Genomic DNA, 16,746 nt, shown 5'->3' with positions numbered 1-16,746 from the left:
CAGGTGTCCCTGCAAACTCCCAAGCACAGACATTTAATCTTGGAGGAGACATTCAAATTGCTCCTGGGCCATGCAGGGACTTCTGGCTGTCTACATTTCCAAAGTAGAGCCTTAAAACTGCTGTTTCCCCCCTAAACCCTTTTATGGTGATAGTCCAAGCCACGATGTACCCTAGTCCTCAAAAATGTGAATTTTTATCTGAAATCAGTATAAGAATTGGACAAATAAATATGGCAGTTGTGTTCTTTAATGCTGCATCCCTGATAATCACTGTGGTGTATTGTAATGGCTGACATTCACAAATGTGCAGTTACATATTAAATAAAAATCACTCTGGACCATCCTCGTTACTTTATTAACTTAAAACCTTGTTCTAATAAATATGTACCAAGAAATGTAAGACACTCCATAAAATCTAAATAAGGACATTTACAAACTTGTCAACAAAGTAAAAACAGCTTTTTTTTTTTTTAACTGAGGTACATGCAGAGTTGTTAAGGCAAATTAAGTGAATTATACTTTTATAGTAAGTCCTGCCTACCTCAGAAAGTTTCCCTTTAAAAATTAAAAAAACAAAAATACAACTGATGCTATTGTGTAGCTATTTTCCAGTTATTAGAACAAGCCCAGAGTGTAGAAGCCAGTAATGGTTCTGGACAGAAAGTCTGTGCCTTCCTGATGCTCCTGCCCTCCTCAGGCAGGTTCACTTGTTGGATTGATTTCTATTTCTAAGGCATAATTCTGTGCTTTGGCTTTTCCACTGGTCTTTCACAAGCTTCCTTATCCCTAGTGGATGTAGGAATAAGTAACCCTCCGTTCTTCAAACACACTGGTAGTCAGGCCTTGGACAGACAGAGATGGCTCAGGGAGGATAACAAGGACATCTCTGTAACTGTTAATGCAGATCCTGATTTGCACCAGAGTAAGTGAGAGCAGGATCAGTCCCAAGTTGGTACCTTTGGTTAAAAAATAGCAAGATGTCAAACTCCACACTGGACCTGATCCTCCAGGTTTTCCTGACAGGAAGTCATCCAAGAGTGAACCCATTCAGCACTGAACTCAACCAGGGCAGCTGCTGATGGCTCTCTGTCATTACCCCATGTAAACACTGTTATACCCATGTTTCCCTGCCAGCTGATTCAAGCTACTGAAAACTTGAAGGGGCTCATCATGGCCATGGGAGAAATATTTTCCTGCTTGCAGATATTTAGTAGCTTATCCATTTTTGGAGTATTAGGCTTTATATCTAAAAGGCTTATATTTCAGTGTTATTTCAGAAACAACAAGGGGAAGAGAAAGAGAGAAACCCCAGCCTTTACTTTCCCCTTCCACAGTCATTCAGGTTGAGCTGGCAACACATGGCTCTGTCCTCTTCTTTCCTCTTTGAGCTCCTGTTCAGAAAGGTAATGCCAGGTCTATGTTCAAGACAGGGCTTGGGTCCAGCAGGGAAGCCAAAGGAGTCTGTTCTCATAGTGTTGTAGGTGTTTTCCATATTGTAGTTTGGACTCATTTCAGGCCATGCTGTGTCTCCCGGTGTCTCCGTAAATCCACCTTTCGTTGGAAGCCTTTGCCACACAGATCACAGCCAAAGGGCTTGAAACCTGTGTGCTTCCGACTGTGGGTGATGAGGTTGGAGCTCTGACTAAAGGCCTTTCCACACACCTGGCACTTGTGAGGCTTCTCACCTGCAAGCAGAGGGTGGGAAAGAGAGAGGCTGTGAAAGAGGCAACATGCTGCTTACGTGGGATCACAGCAAATATACACTGGTACTTAAAGTTTATCAAAGAGATTTTTGTGTGATTACCTAAGAAGTCATTCTTACAAGAAAACATGCAGTTGGGAGCCTGAGAGAAACCATAAGCTGAGCCTCCACTGCAGCTGAGCAGGCCCAAACTTGGGTGCACCTCCAATAGTCCAGTATAGTCCTGGGAGTAGCCTGAAGCACAGAGTACTCTCAGGACCCCACATCTTGTGAATTGATTTGTCTGCATGGGCTCTGTGCAATTTAAACTGGCTTTGTGTCCTGGAAACATGAGGAACTCCTGGAAAAGTGACAAATGCCTGACATTGATTACTATACCATCAGCATGAGGGCAGGTGGAATAGGTAGATAGAGATTGTTAAAACAAACCCAGTGATCTGGGGTCTGTCCCCAAGGGAGGTATGAGGGCCATTAAGTGAATCCTGAAGGGCAGGGTTCATCCAGACATCTGTTCTCTCTGTTCCCCACACTACAGTGCTGGCAGTCAGAGCCCTGAAGTTTTTACCTGCAGGTAAATAATGTAAGTGGGAATAAATGCAGAACTTCTACAGAGGAGTCAGTGGCAAAACTCCATGGGAGCGGGATGTAAGTATATTTTCATACTGTTTACTATCAAATAACAAATAAAAGGGAACCAAACCACAATATCAAGCAGGATTTTCACAGTGGTTTTGCACCTGCAGAGCCCACTGGCTTCAGCTGGGAACAACAAACTCTTTGGGTATTTGAAGATCAAATTCTCAGAATCAAAAAAATAATACAAAATGTGCTGAAAGCTCATTTCAAAGTATATGGTGCATATGAAAGGAATCCCTCATTCAGTTAAGGATTCACTTTTATATTAGTGATTTAAAAGCCCAGGCACAGTTTGTGGTCTTACAAGAAAATAATCTGATTCAGAATTTGTCTGAAATTCTACTTCATCAAGCCTCATTTGAAAAGGTTACTATGGAAATACTTCTTGAATTTCTTCATAAATAGTCGATTTTCATCCAGCAACCTTCAGTGAAAAATCTTTATAAGTAACATTTATTATTCACTGCTTGTCACCTAGAAAAGTCACAGCCAAGCAGTGCTACATGTAGTGCTATTTCTCTACATTATTTGCCCTTTTTAGGCTTCACCCTTTATATCTGCTAGTGGCCATTATCAGGGAAAAGAATTTTGGTCATCTGAACAGTAGGTTTGGCTGGTACAACTGATATTTCATGTCTACAGATTCTTCCATATCTTACACATTCATTTCCCTCTACTTCAAGTGAATGGTGCAGGTCTGAAAGGCAAGATATTCTTTTAATGATTTCTGATAAACCTGCCTTCTCACTGAATGATACCTTTGAAACTATTTCCTTTGGTGATTCACCTGCACTTTATATTAGTTTCCATGTTTATTAGTAACAGTGAAACTTGAGAACTCTGCACCTCTCCTTCCATTCTGTATCAAACTGCAGCCATTTCTCAGAAAGTCCAGATGGAAGTGCAGACAATCTCTGAACAAATATTTAGACTAAGACCTAGGCCCTCCAGTTTAGTGTTTGATCTAGAGGAGGAGATTCCTGTTGTTCCTATTGTAAATTGGTAGATCCTGCAAAAAACAGTGCTGTTATCAAATTCACCTGTCATTTTCCCGGGACCTTAGCTGTAAATCAAGGCCACATGAATATAATACTCTACAAATCATCTTACACAAAAGCCCTTTGAATAAACATTGGTGGATCCTATTAAGGGAACACTGATTGGATTGCGAGGATTTTTGTAGGTTATTTTGCAGCTGCTGTTCATTAAAGCACATTCAGATCACCCTCCTTTGCCCAAGTACAGCTCAGATCGTGTGAACAGCAGCAGGACAGTGGAGGTGTGTGCCCTGTCCCAGCTGAGGAGGAACGGACTGTTGCAGAGAAACCTCTTCAGAGACCTGCCCTCGTGTTGGGGCTGACACCAGCAGCTGCAGGGCTGACCTGTGTGAATGAAGGTGTGTTTCTTCATATCAGATTTCTGGTGGAACCGCTTCCCACAGTACTGGCACGGATAGGGTCGGGTGTCTGAGTGGATGAGCAGGTGGGTGGACAGAGTAGAAGATCTCTTAAAACTCTTGCCGCAAATCTTACAATCAAAGCTGCGTTCCTGCAGAGAGATGAGCCCAGACACACACATTACCTCACAGCAATGACCCCAGCATGAGTGTTGTGCCTTCTGCCTTGGCAAGAACTTACATTTCTCCAGAGAGCTGGACTGGCCTACACTGATGATAACACTGGCTTGATAGCAGCACCACATGATAAAAAAAAATAATACATCTCTCCTAGTGCTGTGCACTACTAAAATTTAATTGAACAGCTCTTCCTACTGGCAGGAATGGCCAGGTGGGAGCAACCCTGATGGACCAGACCAAGTCTGCCAACACACTTTATCAGAGGCCCGAGACACAGTCACTCTACTGGGAAGCCCAACAGCTGCAGCACTGTCCTGAGGCCACCTCTCCACTGTACACAGCAAAAGTGGGTGCCAAGAGCTGCTTGAGTCTCTTGGAAAATCCCTGTGATGGACTGAGTTCTGGCATAGTAACAATTAATTGATTTTTTTAGTTCCATTAAAATTCAAGTGGAAGGCATGTAGAGCACTTGGGACAAACAGCTTTTCAGCTTACTGCTTTAACATATAAAACCAAATGCATCAAGACCTCTCACCTCTCCCCTCACACATTCCTCTCAGTTTCTTATACCATATATCATCTCTTCTTTCCATCCTTTAACTTCTATTGCATCTTCCTCTTCCTTCTATGCTTTCACATATCACCTTTATTTGGCTTTTAATGCATTCTCCCCAAAATTTTGTCCCTTCCATGGACACATTATGCAGTGCTGCTCTTTTCACCACTGTTTGATGGATAGTGAGATATCTCCCTTCATTGTGTGCTCTGCTTGTTGCACACTCATGCAATGATAAATTAAAGAGCAAAAAATTAAATTGCTGTAACTCAATCCTCCAAAAGTCAATCTGAAGAAGGAAGATTTGCCAGGTCAGGTGGGTGGGGAAGGGGAAATATGGCATAGTATCAGCAGGTGGAAAATGTTACAAGTCCTCCTACCAAAATTAACCACCATATTCTTTTGGTATGTGACTCAGTGTGTTGCAACGGGTGAAGTCAGTGCTCTATACCTGAATGATCCTTCAGATGTTCCCTGCACTGACAAAAATTACTACAAACAAGGGAAGACTCACTTCTTTGTGGGAGGGAGGAGAAAGAATGAAGAGTGCTGCATCAGAAGAAAGCACACTGAGTTGCTTTAGCTGTTAAAAAGAAACCAATATCTGCATTACAAGTTCCAGCTCTGAGAGTGAACATTTATTATTTTTTGTTACTTCTGGAGTGCCAGAAGTGCCCAATGCTTAATACGTGTGCGAGATCTGAAGAATGGAAACAAAGCCTATGTTCTTTGATTTGATTAGCTCCTTTGCTAATCCTTTCCTCTGACTGTCACCATATTCTTCACCTACAACTTCCCACTGCAGCCCCCCACGTTCTTTCCCCTCCTCAGTTTAGGTCCCTGCCTCCTTGCCCTGTATTTGCCTTCGTGGCTTCCCCACCCAGCAGCATAGAGCAGCTGGCCCTGGCCCCCAGCCGTCTGTCCTGGCAGCCTGCCTGCTCTCACCTGTGAGTGCACGGCCTTGTGCTGCTCCAGGCTGACTGCATGGCCGAAGGTCTTGCCACACATGTCACAGGCAAAGGGCCTCGTGCCACTGTGTGAGCGGCGCACATGTACCTCAAGGCCATGCGGTGTGGAGAAGACCTGAGGAAAGAGAGTACACGGCGTCAAGTTTGCCAGGGAGAAAGGGCTGGGGGAGAGTCATACCCAGTGTGGGAGAAAAGGACTCCTACCTTGCTGCACTTGACACACTTGTAAGAGCCAGTGCTGATGAGCAGTGGGCGGCACAAGAGGTCAGTCTCCACTTTGAGGCCACCTGGCCCCTTCTCCTGCTGCAGCCCAGGCTGTGTTTCGGCATAGAGTCCAGGAGCTGCTGCTGGCGGCTGCTCAAACAGCCCCGGACCCGGGGAGCTGAAGTCACCATACAGTCCCAGGGAAGAGCTGCACTCAGCGCCATAGAGGGCGGGCTCGGAGCCTCGGTCACAGAAGAGCCCCAGGGCTGAGGTCCGCTCCAGTGTCGGGCAGGGCCTGTAGCTTTGCACAAGGTGCCTGAGCTCGGAGCCACCCAGGCTGTTCCACATATACGGTTTGAAGGGCACTGAGAAAGGGGGTGCTTCATCTAGGGATGGACACACAGATCTCTCTGAGGCTGTGGAAACACAAGGACATGGGAATTGGTGCACTTCTTGATCCAGACACTACAATGAGGCAGAACAGTCTCAGCACTCAGGCTTGTGTCCAGAGCCTGGCCCCTGTACTGCACTTTGAGGCTGCCCTTTCATCTCAATGGAAGGACATTTTATATTGCACATTAGGGTCTGAGTGTCCAGTACTACCTACTTGTCCAGTGTCCCAGCCAAATTATTTAAAGCCAACACCAATTTTGTCTACCTCCATTTCTGGATGCCTGGTTGTGTACACATTGATCTGACTAGCAAGACCCTAAACAACTCAGTCTACAACTTTCCATAGTTTTATCTGCAGCTTCTTGGAAACATGTATCTACCATGTCCCAAAATGGACATCAAAGCTGACTCTGATGGAGACCACACACAAACACACACACATATGTGCAAATATAACATTACAGAGGTGCCAGACAGAGCAAATGTGCTGAGATTTACCTGGTCAACAAAATGAAGAAAATCTTGTTGCACAATTTAATGCCCAAATCTAGTCTCTCAACTTCATGCCACAATTAACCATAACTATATTACAGCATAACTTAAATAAGTAACACCTTCTGAGGTGCTTGCACGTTATGCTTCATTTTTTCAGAAATAAAATAAAATAAAATAAAATAAAATAAAATAAAATAAAATAAAATAAAATATCTCCTCATTTGAAAGAAAATCATGGTTGTTTGAGATTGCTCTGAGGTTCTCCATGTAAAGAAATTTAATCCACCCAAAACACAGAGCTTTGTAAAGTCATTGGGATGGGCCACATTAAAACCTGAGAGACAAACCCATTTTCCTAACAGTTGTAATCAAAGTAAAGCAAATTTCCACCAGGGCAAGCTCAAATGCAGCAGGCTCTACAAGGCTTGCCTTCAGCAGTGGCATCTGACCAATGCAGTGGGCACATGAATCACATGTGGGGGCCCACAGCAGTCTGATAGAGCGGCAGGAGCACAGCCTTTGAGAGGAGTGTCTAAAGGCACAACTACTCAGGGAGCCTCACATGTAGGAAAGCACAACCAGGCAAGGAACATGAGGCACCAGACCCCAACTGTGTCTGCCAGAGATGCTGGTTAATGCCCAAGGTGCACTGCTTTCACTCCTCATCATAACAGGCAGCAGCACTGGGAGAGTCAAATATCTCCACTGGACAACAGTTTTAGTGAGCCAAGGAGGAGATGAATCAGTGAACTACTGAAATGCTGATGCCTTCATAGAGATATTGGCATCCCTTATAACTTGGGCTTCCAGAGTAACCTACATTAACCAGAAACTTGTCCACCCACAATGGATCTCTTACTCGTATCAGCTCCCATGGCTTTTTCAGCCTTTGACAAACCAAAATAAATGGGGGTGGACTAGGGAAAGAAGGCATGATGTGTTGGGCTATCCATCTGGATAGACAAGTGGTCACTGAGGGGTTACAGAAGGCAGTAGGAAATGAGGTTAAAATTGAGCTTTGAATGACTTGACTTTTTCCTATCTTTTACATAATTTTGGATATTAACAGTCTCAAATTCTTCCACTGAAATTAGTAATCTTTTGGTTAGAAATATATGCACATATACCAGCTGGGCCATTTGAAGAGAGTGATGAAATCAAATTAGCTGACATGGTGTTCAGCATGATTTTTCCTGTTCTGCACTGACTGCAAAGTTGTGGTCAGCATCACATCATCTATCTTGTGTCTTTGCAACCAGTTTCAGTGTTGCCATCTCTCACGATTTTATCACAAAATTCAAACCTATCTTAAAGTCCCAGCTCTTAAAATGGCATGATTTCATCAAGCCCTCAGCTTTGCTTTTGTTTGTTCTTGTTATAACTTTATTTTTTTCCTTTTAAAGTCAACTTCTAGCTCAAACTGTAAGAAAAGCATGAAAACAGAAACCCTCAATATTTCAACACTAGAACTGAATATCCATAAGGTATTAGTTACAATCTTGATTTCTGAGCCAGTTCATTGAGTGAGAGGAAAGGCTGACCTGATTTTTGAGCCCTTGGAACTGGCAGTACAGTATACAATGAACGTTGCACCACAGATCAGTTTGCGTGCAATGTTCCTTCCATCACCTCATGCTTTGGAGACCTCTCAAGCACAAATGCAGGGGAATTCCTCACATTATTCTCAAGCTATCCAAGCCCACTGGCAAAGCAATCTCCAGACCCTGCTCTGCCACACTGCAGGGTGTTTCTGTGTGTGCCTCTGCTCCACAGCATCTTGAGGGGGGAGCAGAGACAGAGAAATATTCTCCCTCTTTTTCCTAGAAATTCTGTGCAGCTGTTATAGAGACTACTTCTGGGAGGAAAAAAAAAAATCAATATTTGTTTTTGGAGGCAAAACAAACTCAACCTTAAATGGCTGGGAACAGATTGATATGCAGAGCAAAGAAAGATTCAAGTGTCCTCTTACACAAAACACCACACTTTCTTCACAAGTCCATTATACCCAGGGAAAGTCTGTCCTTCTGCAGCATCAACAGGCTCATCAGGAGATACTAATACTGCTGCACTGAGCTCCCGTGCACCTTCTGCATGTGCATATGCATGTGGTTACAGACACATGTAGAAAGTGAGGTTAAATAACAAAGTGATTTGCACTGATGGAGTTAACAGCTATTATGTCTGTATGTTGTATGACCGCCTACATCAGCAGCACAGTGCTCAAAGACAAAAGTGAAATAAACACAGCTTTCATTGCATACTGAAGTGCAACCTGCACCTATGTTCACTTCTAGAGATAAGGGAGTGGTAGTACTACTCACCACACATGCCTTCAGCATGATTTAGAACCATCATTTCCCATCTGCTCTGCCTGGCAGAGCATAAAAATTGTGCCCCATCCAAACACAATTGTAGGAATACAGTCTCTCACCACTGCATCTTGCAGAAGTGACCCAGACACGAATTCTGGCTTCACATTGAATCTGACAAAGCAGTTTGAAGGCAGAGGGGCTGGAGGAGGTGAGCTGTGGGAGGAAGCCCAGCTATCTAATCCTGTTGCCACTGTCCACCTCTCTTAATACACTAAGATAAGTTTAATAAAGCTCTTACAGTACTTGGAGTCCCATCCCTTCCCGGACCTCCTGTGAATGGGATCAGACAGCCCCAGGACTGCCCACCCCACCCTGAAAAATCTTGATCTGTGGACACCATCCTCATTTTGTAAAGTTACCTTCCCTGGACAGCCTGATGGTTGGCCGGAAGTTGATGAATCCCACAGTGAGGGAAGAAATGAGAGGGAAGGAGGAAAAGGCAGAGCAGACCTGGTAAAATACTTGCTCTATTTTATGTCTGTCTTTTTGACACCTCGTGAAAATGGTTCATTTTCTGTGCCAAAATTTATTTGGGAAAAGAGGAGCAGGAAAAATTCATTGGAACAAAAATTACACACATTGTTACAATCTGTGCAGAAATATTACCCGAAGAGGTATGCAGCAATGCTGCATTTGGTCTGGTGTGTCATTTGCACAGACTAAAGTGTCCTGTGGCTGATGCTAGACAGCATTTTGAATGTCCCCTCAAAGGAGCTTAGGACTCTTGAAAGAAGATGAGGCTTTAAATATGCAGATCCACATCATTACAATTAGCCATTCATATGCAAGGACACTGTAAAGACCAAGTGGGAAATGGTGACAAACTGGGACTAAGTACTTGTTTGCTGTCTGCCGGTAAAGCTGACACAATTTTTCCTTCATCAAGACAAAAATTGTTCTTTTTTCCACCCATCTCTTTTTAATCGAGGCAATAAAAAGTGGTTTTATATATATATGTGCATGTTTTTGTTGTAAACGACACCACTGTATTTTTAAACGAGATAAGTATTTGTGCCACCCTGGGGCCAGCATCTCCCACTGCTCCAACAACATCAAAGGCAGGACAAGGGAGCTAGAGACAGGCGCTGCAGCCGTGAGTTTCCTAGATTTGGGGTGTTTAAATCTGACTGTCATTGGGTTTTTTTTCCTCTGTTTTTTACAAATGTGTTTTTAGAAAAGAAAAATAAACAAACATTAAAAACACAAAACCCAAACAAAACAAACAAAAATCCCCAAAACAAAAAACCAAACAAACCAACAACCAAATAGCAAAAGAGAAGGACACGAAGGATGGGAAAGACAGATCTTTTTTGTATGCAAGAGGCAAGAAATAACCTGAAAGGGAATTAGGAAAAATGTCTAGCAGGTTGTAGAAGACACAAAATCAACGCTGCTTACTACAGGTATATAGATTGCCTGTACTGTCTTAAAAGACTAAAAAACTCTATGTAGGCACGACCCTGTTGGAAAATGCTGGGACCTTTTATACATAACTCGGTTTGCCTCTAAGAATTAATCACAAACCAAAAAATCAACACCCGATGGCATGACAACTTTACTACAGCCTGTCACCCACTGCTCCCTCAGCAGCACAATGCGGGCTGGAAAAGCAACCCAAAAGAAGTAACCCGAAACGAGTGCAAGGAACAGATTCTGGCAAATCTGGGGAAAAAATAATAATAATTTTAAAAAGGAACTGGCAAATCTGTCCCTTCTATTCGTTTGTGGTGGTGGCGCCTAGCCGAGCCATGCTCCATTGCCCCACGGGACGGGCACGGACATGCAGCCTGACCGTCGCCGAGAGCTGCTCGCCCCCGTCCTACCTGGCGAGACAGAAGGCGAGGGAGGTCTCCAGAAATCCTCGAACTCGGACACTCTGTCACACACACTGCCCTCGCAGCTGGGCGCTGACTCGGAGGTTCCATCTGCAGCCTCGGTAAGATGGGATTCCGGAGAAAAGCGCCCCTGGGAAGGCTCGGGATCGGGCAGGGCGGTGCGGCACAGCTCCGTCTCCTCGGGGATCTTGCCGTCTGCGGGGCAAAGGAGGAGGGAACTCCTCAGTGTGGGTCCGTGGTGGGAGCCAGCCACCTCCTGCGGCGGTCCGCTCCCGCCAAGGTTTGATGCACGACTCTCTCCGAGCCCGCATTAGCCCCTCCGGCGTCCCGCACGGGCCGCAGAGCCACCGCCCGGTGCCGGGAGCACCGAGGTGATGTCGGGCGGGTGGGCAGTCTCCGAGTGAGGCTGCGACCGAGAGACTCCTACCTGCACAGATCTGGGCTAGCACCGTCTCCAGCCGCAGGCTGTAGTCCTCGTCGGCGGAGCGAGGCTGGTGGTAGCTGTGCGCTTTCTTGCTCTTCACTAGGAAGGACCTCGGCATGGTGGGGTGCTGCCACGGCCGGCACGCCCGCACTCCCTCTCTAAACGCCGGGCACAGCGGCGGCGGCGAGCGTCACCCCCGAATGTCCTGCGGGGCGGCGACCTGCGGGAAGGCGCCGCGCCCGCCGGTGAGGGCCAGGGGCGCCGGCCAGGAGGGGCCGCTCGCCAGGGGCGGCGCGCCAGGTGGCGACGCGCAGGTGGCTCCGGCCACCGCCCCCGGCCCCGCTCGCCTCGCCCCCTCTTCCAGGAGCGCAGATAACTCAGCCTCCAACCGGCCCCAGCCAACGCGTTTTACCCCCCTCCCTCTCACCGCGGTCTTGGGGCCGCCCCGGCCACGCTTCGACGGCCGCTCCCGGATTGCGGAGAACGGGCAATAACAGCAGCTGGGCACCGTTCTTCGGACAAGCGGGGGCTGAGGGAGCTGAGGGGCGCGGTTGGGTGTTATCCCGTCCCTCCAAGTGGGCACACCGCGTCTCCGTGTTTGCCCCCGCGCCGGCAACCACGGCAGAAGTGGTGCCAACAAATCTCCCCTCCGAAACAGCTTATCACGTCCTACCGCCCTGGACGGGCTGGCCGGCGCGGGGTTGTTACCGGGACGGGAGGGGGAGTCGTTACAAACCAACAGCCTAAACCTGGCGCCTGAGAGGCTGTTGCTGTCGGAGGGACTGATTCACCCATCCCGCGCGAACCACGATAACACGAGAACGAACAAAACGGAATCTCTCCTGCAGCCCTCAGCTGTCGGCGCCGGGCCACCTTGCAGCTGCGGGCACCGAAAGCCGGGGCGGGGAAAGGAGACGAGGTGGGAAACCTCCTACGGGAGTCGGGGGGGACCGGGTTAAACAAAACTTCCCCGAGCCGACTTCTCTGGGGAAGGCCGGAGAGGTTCATTCGAACCCATCCACTACCGGGCCGCCTCTGCCGTTATACTTGACTTTGCAAATAGCGAGTTTAATCCACGTTCTTTTGGGGGTTTGGGGGACTTCGAAGGGTTGCAAACGGGGAAGAGAGGAAAGAGGCCCAGCCCGTCAGCTGAGGCCCGGGAACTGCCCCGCAGGTGGCGGCACAAAGCTCCGGCCCGCCCCATCCCCCCGGCAGGGGCAGGGCTGTTCAGCGCTGCTGGGGAGGCGCCGCCCTCCGGCACGGAGCCGGGTGGGAGCGTTGCTGCGCAGCCCCACCTGTGCCTGCGTTCATCCTTGAGCAGGGGCTAGCAGCCAGCGGGCCCACACGGAGCGGGCAGAGAAATCAAAGCGGCCCGATAACGCGTCAGTCACCCACCCGCTCCCCGACAGCCGCTGGGGGCTCCGGGCGCTGGCGCCTCTTCTGCCGCCTATTTCCCTCCAAAAGTCACACCGCGGAGGCGCCGCCGGATTCCCAAGGCCGGAGCTGGCCAGGCAGGTGCCGAGCCCGTGGGAAGGCGAGACCCGCAGCCCACCTGGCCGCCGTTCGCCCCGGCTCCCGCTGGCCGCGCCTGCTCGGCGGCCGTCGCTGCGGGGGCGCGGAGCTGGCGCCGGGCCCCGCGGCTGAGGCAGGGCCGGAGCGGCGCGGGGTCCCAGCCGAGTGAAAAGGGGTCGCTGCCGGCCCGGCCCGCCCACAGGCAGCTGCCCACGCGAGGCGAGAGAAGCGAGAACGCTTACCCATTTAGAGGGCCGAAGGAAGCTGTGATGCGGACAGGGTATGCGCGGCAGCCTGCTAGTTTGTGTGACTTTAAATTTAGCCTCCCTTTAAGGAGCAATGGTGCTTGAGTTGGCTTTTTTTTTTTTTTTTTAACTTTTCTGTCTCTCTCAACTCCTTCAGAGCTCGGCCCCCTAAACCACAAATTCCACTTCCTGAGCGTTAGTTAGGAGCTTCTGCAAAAGAAAAAAAAAAAAAAAGCAAAGAAAAAAAAAAAGCGCCAAAGCCTCACAAATCAGTAGTGTTCCCCGCCTCTGTTTCTCTCTCAGTTTTCCTTAAATGAAAACATCTTACCGCATTCCACCTCGCTGAAGGGACATCGAAGCGTCATTCTGGAATCGGGCGTTTCGTTTCTCTCGGGGTTCTGCTCTAGAAATTACACACATCTATCTGAACTATTCTTGGATCCCCTTCGACTTCCGCAACGAGAACAAGTCACAGATTCAAAACACAGATTGACTCGGGCGGGCAGAGGGCAGGGGCTGCGGCGGCCGGGGCTCTCCCTGCCGAGCCCGCTCCGCTCCGCATCCCCCCCTTTGGCCCGGCGGCGGGGGGAACACACCTCCCGCCACCATCGGGCCGTGCGTGGCGTCGTAATCGGGGCTAAGGCCGGGCCCTGGGCGACGGAGACCTCTCCTAGACTAGAAATAACTTGTTGTGGAAAACTCTTCTGGGATAAATACGCCCAACGGCGCTGAAAATACCTTAAGACCCAAGCCTAGAGGTTTGCTCATTTCCCTTCGGATTTAGGTAATGGTTAAATATGGAAGGGGTAGGCGAGAGGTGTCGTCCCCCCGTCCCGTTCCCCCCCCCCCCGCTCCGGCTACTGTCGCTCGACAGCGATTCAAACACTAAGGCGACAGGGGAGCGGAGCTAGGCAAGTGGGAAGAGATTGCCCTCCTCGTCTGCGTGCCGGTGCTCAGGTGCTAACTCGGGAAGGATCCGTGGGGCACCGGCGACGAGCACGGTAACGGGATTCGAGCCAGGCAGCGTCCTGCACCTGTGGGGATCCCTGAGTTGCACAATGGCGAAGCCTGCTTCCTTCTGCAAAAAGAAGAAGGTTCGCCTTGCTTTATGGACACACACGATCCCAAAATGCAATTTTACAGGTCTGATCTCGGATTCCTAATGCAGCCAGGAAGTCAGGCTCGGATCTTCGATGTTTTTCTGAGGTGCCTCTCAGACATCTCAGGCTATCAGCTACTTCGTTTCGGTGACTGTAGGGTCGCCTGAAATGCTACTCCGCAGTGAGCGAATCGAGGTTTAATACCGTTTCCCGTTCAGAAACGACTGAGACTGAAGTCGGACATGACAGAAGCAAACTTCAGCCTCCCTTACGCTCAGGAGTATGCTGGCTTTGAGACCAGATGCCTTTTTTTCACCACCAGCCCCGAAACATTTACAGAAAAATTAGCCTTTTGGCGCAAATTAGCCCTACGGCTCATTGGACTAGTCTGACTTCCCAAAATCTAACTAAGCAAGTGAACACCACCTCGAGTAAAACCGTCCAACAACTGTGTGATGCTTTACTGTGATAAAAAAGGAAGATGAATAACACGACTGACACCTTCATTTTTGCCGGAAAGTTCTTGGTGCTGGGCACAGCAGTTTTATTTACGGCATTTGTGTACTGCGGTCGCCTTGTTGCACTTAGGTTGATCACTCCGAAAATCATTCACGCCTTCAGCTTCAAGAATCAATGCTGGAATCAGTAGAAATAACCAGATTAGAACAACCAGGAGTAATTTCGTGTATGCATCTTCGTTGACTCACTGTGACTTTTTGCAAAACAGTCTTTCTCGTTTACCTCTGAAATGGGATGATAAATTCATGCCCTTTCGTTTATCTTGCTACACACCGCTTTGACTGTGTAGTGAAAACAACAGAACACATTAAATTACTAGTAACGCTCATAAATAATTGTGACCTGGTTACAAGAAAATACACATTCATCTTTATAGATCTAAATTCAAAATGTATACAGGTGCTGCTGTGGGCTGTAAGGCGTGGTGATCTCCGTTCAGAGGGTGCTTGCAGCCTTTCGGGAAGCGGGACGGGCTGCCGGGTGCAGAGTGGCTCCGCTCGGGGCTGTCCTGCCAGAGGTAGCCTGCTGAGCCCCTTGTGCTTAGCCCACCTGCGGGCGGCCCTTTCTCACCTACTGCTTCCTAATCAGGTTAAACCCCTTCAGCGGAAATAAATAAATCAAACGAGTGAACAAAGCAAATGCTAAATCCAGCATATAATCTTTCGTGTGAAGGTGGGTGCTGCACGGACACCGGGAAAGGACCTCCGGTTCCTAGAGTGTCAGCTTTCTCAAACGATTAGAGGAGAAATGATACGAAACTGGCTGTATTTAACGTTTTACAAAACTAGATCGTGCCTGAAGTATATCCTCTGCCTTCCTAGATCCCGGCTGGACGGGCGGTTTGTTTCATGCCGCCGGTGAGGACGGGGGAAGCGGGACGCGGGCGCTGCCCACCGAGCGGGTGCCGAGGCTGACCCGAGGCTGCGAGCCAAGTCTTGTCTTTAGCTCTGCCACCGGAAGGTGCGCGGGCAGCAGCCTTGGCCAGGACGTGGCGGGCTGCGGGTCATGGCACGGGCCGGCGCTAGCGGGAGCCGTGGGGGTTCGCACAGCCCGCTCTGCCGCGGGGCCCGGCAGGGCCGGCGCTAGCGGGAGCCGTGGGGGCTCGCACAGCCCGCTCTGCCGCGGGGCCCGGCAGGGCCGGCGCTAGCGGGGGCCGTGAGGATTCGCACAGCAGGGCCGGCGCTAGCTGGGGCCGGGTGCGGGGCCACCTCGTGCGCGCGGGCTGTTGCGTCACGTGCCCGCGGGCGGTGGCACGAGGCCGGCGAGGCGCGAAGCCACCCCGCGCGCTCGGCCCTGAGGGGAGCCCTTAGCGCAGCCTTCTACACCCATCGTCCCAGGGCTCTTCCCATCCCGAGAGGAGCTGCTATCTGCAGTATCAGCACGCCGAACAGAGGTGAAGGGGTTCAGCTTTTATTTTGGTTTAGTGTGACTTGTGTGCGGCAGCTCAGTAACCATTGAGACGGTTTTGCGTGTGCAGTGTCGAGATGTGTGACAGTGCCAAGTGTTCTGTGGTTCAGTGTGGAAAAGCCATAAGCCAAGCCCAGAGCTCGCACAGCGATGTAATTCATGGGAAATGTAGGGCTGGGTTTTAATGAAGTTACTCTAATGCTTCTCTCAAAGGGAGGGTGATACTCAAAGTTAAACATAAAAACTTGATAAGGTCCAGTTGAATGCAATGGCACATGATTGTTACACCATAGTGACAAGAGAGGGGGAGAAATAAATAAAAGGAGGGGTTTAAAGTAGGGTGGGATTATATTATAATCGTGTTTAAGATTGAAGAGCTACTCACTGTAATTCACTGCACGGTTTACAGTAGTTGCCTGGTGTCAGCATTAGATCTAAAACAACATCAGATAAGGCACCAAAGGTGACAAGCTAAAGGTGAGATCTCTGCGTTCAGAAGTGATGAGACACTTTGCAACAGGAGGAAGGATTTGAAGAACAGGATTTGGCAGGTTAACTGCTTGGTACAGAGGGGAGGAGAAGCAGTTTTCTGTGTGGGGAGTCAGGACTGGGAGAAGGCAGCAAAAAGGGTGATACTCTGGGGAATTTATACCCACTTTAAAGTGATAAAATTTGGGATCACAGTTATGCAGAATAATTCCACTGAAAAACTGCTAGAACTTGTAGCACTGTGCATTCTGTTGAGAGCTGTGTCTTTACTTTTTAAAAACTTTTTAAAACTTACTTTTAACATGCTGCCTAT

General features: G+C 48.7%; 1 protein-coding gene across 6 annotated transcripts; it reads right to left on the bottom strand.

The window, feature by feature from the left end:
• Positions 1 to 338: 338 nt before the first annotated feature.
• GFI1 (growth factor independent 1 transcriptional repressor) lies at positions 339 to 15,002 on the bottom strand. 6 transcript variants are annotated; one of them, XM_088060624.1, is made up of 9 exons: positions 14,935 to 14,981; positions 14,760 to 14,818; positions 12,916 to 14,654; positions 11,165 to 11,381; positions 10,726 to 10,932; positions 5,643 to 6,058; positions 5,416 to 5,553; positions 3,721 to 3,886; positions 339 to 1,685 (listed from the first exon to the last, which is right to left on the bottom strand). In XM_088060624.1, exons 4-9 carry the CDS (start codon positions 11,277 to 11,279, stop codon positions 1,507 to 1,509), a joined length of 1,221 nt encoding a protein of 406 aa, XP_087916750.1. In that variant the 5' UTR covers positions 11,280 to 11,381; positions 12,916 to 14,654; positions 14,760 to 14,818; positions 14,935 to 14,981; the 3' UTR covers positions 339 to 1,506. The 6 variants fall into 6 exon arrangements, with proteins under 6 accessions (XP_087916750.1, XP_014106102.1, XP_087916749.1 ...); XM_014250627.2 differs by having other exon boundaries at positions 12,916 to 13,128; positions 13,247 to 15,002; XM_088060623.1 differs by having other exon boundaries at positions 14,760 to 15,002.
• Between the last annotated feature and the right edge of the window lie 1,744 nt (positions 15,003 to 16,746).

This window comes from Pseudopodoces humilis, chromosome 10 (genome assembly GCF_049639895.1).
Source record: "Pseudopodoces humilis isolate 2021_Gansu_Grassland_sample_001 chromosome 10, ASM4963989v1, whole genome shotgun sequence".
NCBI classification, from domain to species: domain Eukaryota; kingdom Metazoa; phylum Chordata; class Aves; order Passeriformes; family Paridae; genus Pseudopodoces; species Pseudopodoces humilis.
Note: the sequence above shows the minus strand (reverse complement) of the source record. Positions and strands in the feature narration are given on the sequence as shown.